The 7,428-nt window shown below is 43.9% G+C and overlaps 1 protein-coding gene across 4 annotated transcripts in view; it reads right to left on the bottom strand.

Moving 5' to 3' along the window:
• Positions 1-1,102: 1,102 nt before the first annotated feature.
• TAF1 (TATA-box binding protein associated factor 1) overlaps positions 1,103-7,428 on the bottom strand; it is a 115,967-nt gene continuing 109,641 nt past the window's right edge. For 2 of the 4 annotated variants that reach the window (XM_075068940.1, XM_075068939.1), the window contains 5 exons: positions 5,957-6,082; positions 4,175-4,273; positions 3,764-3,914; positions 2,893-3,070; positions 1,103-2,685 (listed from right to left, as the gene is read on the bottom strand). In XM_075068940.1, coding sequence (XP_074925041.1) covers positions 2,466-2,685; positions 2,893-3,070; positions 3,764-3,914; positions 4,175-4,273; positions 5,957-6,082 — 774 coding nt within the window. In that variant the 3' untranslated portion in view covers positions 1,103-2,465. The remainder of the gene's footprint in view (positions 2,686-2,892; positions 3,071-3,763; positions 3,915-4,174; positions 4,274-5,956; positions 6,083-7,428) is intronic. The other 2 variants (XM_075068942.1, XM_075068941.1) reach the window with 1 other exon arrangement.

The raw sequence follows: 7,428 nt of genomic DNA, 5'->3' as shown, positions 1-7,428 counted from the left end.
ATATGGCTTCTAACGGACCTATTTCTTTCCACAAAATAGTCCTAATAGGCAAAGGAAGTCCGGGTGGTATAGAATCCTAGCCGACACCAAATCCAATTGCGGAGGATGAATTTGTTTCTGGAAATAACTCGCCTCCTTTCGATGGACTCCCTGATTAGGGAGCCCATAGATGCCTATTCAATGTTTCTAGCCACCTTCTCGTTATCCTTCCGCGTGAGACCATTGCGACAAATGAGATCTCAGCGCGCATGCGTCAGGCGCTACCACCTTCTTTCACCACCACATGGCGCCCGCTACCAACTCCGGGTGCGCGCGTCAAGGAGAGACGCAGGGCCGTGGCGCGTGCATACTGGAGCGCGAGCCCCGCCCCGTGGGTGCCCCGCGCTGGGAGCACGCGCCCGATTTCCCCCGCCCCCGTATCCCGGGACGGACCCTGCTGCAGGGGCGGCGGGGCGAGCTGGACTCGAGTCTCGTAGCGTAGCCCCCAGGAGAAAGGCCGATGGGAAGAGAAGAGCGCTGCCCAGCACAGGACACGGGGAGCAGGGCAGCTACTCTCGTGTTCACAGTTGTGAAAGTGAGATGATTTTGGTGTAAATTAATCGGGGGCAGGGGGGCCTGACTGCTCCCAGCCCCTCCTCATACTAGGGAATTGCTTATTTTCTGTAAAATATGTGATTACCATGATCACCCCAGACCATACTATATAGCAGGCATCAGCAATCTCTAGGAGCCTGGCAGGGCGGGCCAGTTTGTTTACCTGCTGTGTAGGCTGACCACAGCTCCCACTGGCCTCTGTTTGCCATCCCAGGCCAATGGGGGTGGCGGGAAGCCGTGGCCAGCACATCCCTTGCCGCTTCCCACCACCCCCATTGGCTTGGGACAGTGAACCAAGGCCAGTGGGAGCTGCGGTAGGCCGAACCTGCCGAAGCGGCAGGTAAACAAACTGGCCCAGCCCGCCAGGGTGCTTACCCTGGCGAGCCGCGTGCCAGAGGTCACCAACCCCTGCCATATACGTTCAGCCTCATTAATACCTCTCTCACACTCACACCCCAGTTTCAGCTGAAAGCCTGTGATGTTTCACAAAATGAGCATTACAACCTTCTTACTGTTACAACTTTATTTCAAATACTTCTTTTATTTTACAGTTTGGTAGTCAATGTAACTTACATTAAAACAAAATATGTCATTATCAACTGAAAAGACTGACAATTTAAATACACAAGTCAGGAAATTCAACATGTATGATTCTGGTTGGATTTGTAGCTACTACAAGAAGGGATTTTTCCAAGTGCAATATAGGTATTTTGAAGGAACTCAATCGCTAAGTACTCACTTTGTAGTAGCTAAAAACATCAGATTTTAAATTTCACTTTGAACACAATCTAGTCTTCTCTCTTCTGTCCCATACATGGAAGAGCACCAACATGCTTATGTGACAAGGATGGTTATGAAATCACAAGTGGACTGAGACTTGCTCTCACAAAAGGCTAAGAGACAGTGGAACAGAAACCATCCTATAATGAAGTAGCATATAAAGAATTTATCTGTATTTTTATTTTAAGAATTCATCCAATGAGCTATATAACAAAGAGAGAAGGAGGCTCCATAGCACTTCCTAGATGGTTCTATGCTTTCTCTTCATTTGATTAAGACAAGAAAGTGAACTCACTCCCACATATTTTAAAGCACACGGAAAGCTGAGAGAAATTCCTGTGCAACTCCTGTGCAACTCCTGGGTTAGCAGTTATGGAATTCCAGGACAAACTGTAACTTGAGCAAGGAGCTTCAAAAGACCTGTTCTTCCTGTGAATTAAGATGTTCAAGGCCGTTAAGCAGTTCTCAAGAGACCTACAGACCAGTTGTAGTAGAATTCCAGGGAACGCATTCATGGGCTTATGGATCTGACTCTTTTTTCTGAATATTTGGGGTACACTTCAGAAAATATAAAGGACCATGCCCTTCTCTTTAATAAAGGGAAAACAGCTGCTTTAGATGTTAAAAAATGCTTTAGATGTTAAATTTACTCAGACTTTTGTAGAATATTTCTTCGTTTATTTCTTATATAAATGTATGAGCTGGTTAACTTAGTCATATCAAAGGTCAATGTAAGGTATTTAAACACCAGCCTAATATTTGTAAGAAGTTCTCAGTGTATATCTGAAAAGAATGAAGGGAAGTAAACCAGATTATAAAACCTGTAGCTGGCTTCAGTAACTAGAGCTCCTGAACTGCTGTGCAGGTTACAGCAAGTTATCTTTGTCTAAATCTTGTCATTCACAATTCAGATAATTTAATAATAAATATACAACAGAATTCTACTAAAATTTAAGTTATACAAGAAAAATAAGATGCTTCAAATTAACAGCGCATAGTCCCTTAGTACAAAAGAGTATGAGGGAAATTCATTCATCTGAATCCAAACCACGATTGCTACATCGCTCAGTAACTGAGGGTGTCTGGGCAACTCATTCATCTGAGTCCAGGTCACTATCTCCTGCAATGGAGTGAAAATCCTCACTATCTTCCTCATCCTCTGAAAGATGAACCTGACTTAGCACACTTGGCCCACATCGCTGTTCCTCCTCCTCCTCCTCCTCCTCTTCAGAGATCTCATACCCTCCAATGCTGCTAAAGCTGGTATCTCGTGTGTTGGACTTTGGATCTGGCTCCTCAAAGCTGCCATAACTAAAAGAAAGAATGGAATCTCATTACACTGACATTTTCAGCTTATTTACATCAACAACATTTTCTACTTAACCTTTTACAAAAAAGAAAAAAAAAGTCTGGTGACCTGCTCAAAAGTGCCAGGACTTGGGTAGCTGAGAGATTCCCTTACAGCCTGCATTCCTACCCCATTCCCTACATTTCTATATTATTCTCAATTTTGATTACCTGATATTACTGTCCTCCATAACATGAGAGGTCTCTCGGCCATCTCCCTCAAAGGACATCATACTCTCTTCATTCTCCATACCCATTCGTGTGTTCTCTTGAAGGACATGAGGTTGTTTGGGTCTCATTGCACTGGGCTCCACATCTGAATCACTGCCACTTTCACTCAGCTGGATAGCTGTGCAACAAACAGAAGAGGCCTGCTTATTAATTTTGACAGAGCTTTTATACCTTGTGGATTGATTTGCATCCTTTTGTAGTCTGCTGAAAGGATACAATACTGGCTGGTTTTCCAGAATAATTTTTCCTTTTACAAAAGCCATTTATCTTCCACACAGTATCTTATCTGCCATTCTTGCACTAAAATAATTATCTCTTCTTACTCATCCATCCCACTGTCTGTATCAGCCAACCTATCTGTGCAGCTTCAACAGTCCCCTTCTCTGATCCTTCATACTACGATCCAATGTTCCAGCTTTCCTATCCAAATCTCATTTGCGCTTGCACCAGCTGCCCAGCCCACTCCACATGTCCCTCAGCATTACATCTAGCCACAGGCCTCTCCTCTTCCAAGCTTCAGAGTTCCACCATCTGAATCATGTGTGAACACCCAACTCTCTCTCCTGCCCACACTTAGCATTCACTGCTACTCCACTTCATCTTAGCTTTCATCTAAATTAATCTGATTCTCTCTTTCTGCTCTTGACATCTCCTTTGTAACTGCACCATAACAATCTGTACTTTGTAACCAATATACAAATATGCAGTGTCCTGTATACCTACAAAAGCTGTAGTGTATGCTACTATAATTGAAGGGTATGAAAACAACTGATTCCTGCTCAGAGCTGTGATTTAAAGAGCCAGGACTTACATGAAAAGGGATTATCGCCTTCTTCATCGCTCCCTTCATCATCATCCTCTCCATCTGACATAAGCAAATCTTCATAAAGAACACTGGCCTGGGGCTGTTGTGCTGAGCCTTCTTCTTCATCAGCAAGGTCACCATCCCCATCTTCAACTTCCTAGGTCACACAGAATGGGAATGGCATAGATCAAAGGTCATATATGAGGCTGCTGCCATACCTGGCATATTGACAATATACTCAGTCATTTGTTTTTATATTGACAGTTTTATGACTTCAGATAAGTATCTGATTAGTCACTGCTGTGGATTCTGATGTCACTGAGTGTGCCAGACCCAGCAGATTTCCCCTGCACTGTGGAGTCTTCTATCATGAGGATGCAAGTGGACTACAGATGGGATTTCTGTATATATACTCACTGGGGCTGGAGTCTTAGGTTTCCCATCCTCATCCTCATCAAACCCTTCAATATCTACGTCAGAGTCTTCCTCGCCCAGCCTACCTCGTCCCTGGTGTATCTGAATGAGGAACACAAATAGCAATACCATTGAGGAAGGTACCAGCGATGACTGACACCACAATGAAAAATCCACCCATGGAACAGGGACTCTTCCTAAGTATTCCAAGACCACTTAGCATTGTCTGCTACCTGGCTTCTCTTGCTCTACTCCTCCGAAGGAGTCCAAGAGAAACTGAGGGTTTAAAGCCTGGGCTTCTCTGCTTTCCTAGCTACTCAGAGTGGGCCACTAGACCTTAAACTACAAGTTTTCCGAGGACATTTTCATAGGCAGTGAGCAGCCTCCAGCAGACCTTTTGTCAGCCATATGGGCTGAGGAAGTGCTGCACTCTTGGGGACAGAATCAACTCCCACATGTACTAGACACTGCCCACTAGGAAGCATTTTCAGAACAGCAGATAGCAATGATACCAGACTATATTCTACAACTGAACTCTGATATTCTTAGTCTGCTGAGTGGGATGCCCCTCACAATATCTGCTGCCACCTCAGTCTGCCCACTTCCTTTCCTTTCTTTCTGCTTAATGTCGTTGTCCTCCTTCATTTTCATACTCACGCTCCTATTAATACATCCCTGTATGCCATTCCCCCCTCAGTCCATCTCTGCCCCCGTATGAAAAAATAAAACCAAATAGGTGCCTGTCATCATCATGACCACTTTGAATATGTTTTCTCTCTTTTTTGTTGTTGGCTTTCAAGGCTTCTCTACACTACAGAACCTTGGCCAATATTATTAGGCCAGCACAACCCCCAGTGTAGATGCAGCGTAAGCAAGCAAAAGGAGTTCTACCAGCATAGCTATACCACCTCCATGAATAATACAGAAGTATTCTTCCATCAGCACAGCTGCATCTACACCAGGTTTTTACAGACATAGTTATGTCGACCAATGGATGCGATTATTTCATACTCCTAGACAACACAGCTATTCTGGCAAAATTTTGCCGTGTAGACCAGGCCTCAGAGAGCAGTACCTGTCACTTCCTATGTGTCTGTACAGCACCCAGCATATTGGTGCTACAATTAAAAAAAAAAAAAAAAAAAAATCTCCCAGACCTGCTGAATACTTTTTTTCTGTGCCCTAATCAAAACTAAAGAGGGACTTAACATCAGGCCTTTGTAGCATGAGTCACCGTGTGTCTATCCTGAGTAGTACAAGTGAAGGTCTCTGGCCCTACACAGATTCTCTCTGAGCGGTACGTTTTCACCAGTCCTTATTGCCAGTTATCTCTTTTCAATTTTTCCTTCTTCACTGTAGCAGCCAAGACGCAGGAAAGAAAGCAGCTCTCTCAAAGGCTGCTCCAGCAATTGACTGTTCCTCTGCCTCCATAAAGCCCCACATTTCACTAATCTTGTAGCCTTGTTATAACTATGTCTCCATGTATCATATGATTCCGGTGTAACACCAAAAATCCCATCCACTACCAGAGCAAAGAGAGCCTTTTAACTCACCAACTTCTCCCTCCAAGGAAAGGGGGGGGGGGGGGGGGGGAAATCAGTCATCAGACTCTGCTCCCCATTCTTGAGACAGAGAGAACCTTTTTAACTGCACCTAGCTCCACCTCTGCCAGGAAAAGCCACAAATGTGTCTGTCTTCTGTGACCCACAAAGCTAATCACCTCCTTCCAATAAATTACTTCTACTTCCTAGGTCTCTACCACATGAAAAATGGGAGATTTCTGACCTGTGTCCCCCGCTTCTCTGGGGTAGTGGTAGGAGTATCCATAGCAGACAAGTTGCTTTCATCTTGATAGACTGAAGCATCACGTGACATACTGAGAGAGGTGTTGGTATCATACAAATCTGGTGGCTAAAGTACATGAGAAACAGGAGACGTAACTTTCTCAGGAGCTGGACCAAGACTTTGGAACTCTACCACAAGAGATAAGAATGACCCCGGAGTTCATCATTTTCAGAACTAAACACAGAATACATTTGTTTGACCTGGCTCTCATTATTAAACACCTTATAATTAAACTAAGCAATTTACTCCTAAAGAAAAGTGAGAAAAAAATATTTTGACTTAAAAACATGCATACTACATGAATGGGCACAATATAAAGATAGGACAAAAAATATTTAGTATCATGTTAAGGTATGGTTAAAAAAACAACACCCCTACAACTTTTTGGTTATTCTTATGTGAACCATTTAATCACTAAATTGGAAAGAATTCAGAAAACAGAAATGAAAGGAAAGAGAGGTTACTTACCTGTACAATAACTTGATTTATTCTAGCTGTTTGGTCCCTATGGGTGCACCTCCGTAGGATGTACGCGCATGCACTCTCTATTGAGATAGTGAATAGCAGTGTCTGCAACTGTACAGAACAGCACTTTGTGCTCCCATGTAAAAGCACAGAGGCAGACTCCCAAGCAGTATCTCAACATGAAGGCAGGTACTGAGGAGGCAGATCCAAGACACTTTGGAGGACTGTGTCAGGCTCTGGACTCAGGTATGACAATGTAACATTTGGCGAAGGTGTGAACTGAGGATGAGCTTGCACCCCTGTAGATTTCTGGTATCAGGCCATCTTTAAGGAAGGCTAAACAAGTAAACTGAGCCCTAGTGGCTTGGGCTGTGACTCTATGAGGAGGGATGTATCGCAACTACTTCATAGCATGTCAAGATGCAACCAAAAATCCACTTTGAAAGTCTGAGTGGAAATTGGCTGACACTTCCCCCTTTTGGCAAAGGATACAAAGAATCTGGGAGAGGCCTAAAGGTCTCTGTCCTGTAAAAGTCAAAGACTAGGGTCAGAAGAGTAGCTTCCTCTCTCAAGGCATGAGGATTTAAAATACTGGCAAACGAATCCCTTGATCGATATGAAATTCTGACAAGACTTTAGCGAGGACATGGACGCATTGTGACCCTGTCACAGCAGAAAGGTATGATGGGTCTGCAATTATTCTCCTAAATTCTCCCTCTCTTTTGATTGAGGTTATGGCTATCAGAAAGGAGTGTTAAGGGAGAAAGAACAGGTATTGATTCAAACAGGGGTTTTCTTAAGGCGCTGAGAATCAGATTAAGGTTCTAAGGGAAGCAGGGTTCTGGACAGAGGGAAATCAATTATGTAAGCCCTTAACGACTTGGACCATTTATGGTGGGAAAAGACTGAAACCCCATCTATAGGTGAATGGAAGGCTGTGATAGCAG

Source organism: Chelonoidis abingdonii, chromosome 8, assembly GCF_003597395.2.
Source record: "Chelonoidis abingdonii isolate Lonesome George chromosome 8, CheloAbing_2.0, whole genome shotgun sequence".
Classification (NCBI taxonomy): domain Eukaryota; kingdom Metazoa; phylum Chordata; order Testudines; family Testudinidae; genus Chelonoidis; species Chelonoidis abingdonii.
The sequence above is the reverse complement of the archived record's forward strand: the minus strand, read 5'-3'. Positions and strand labels throughout refer to the sequence as shown.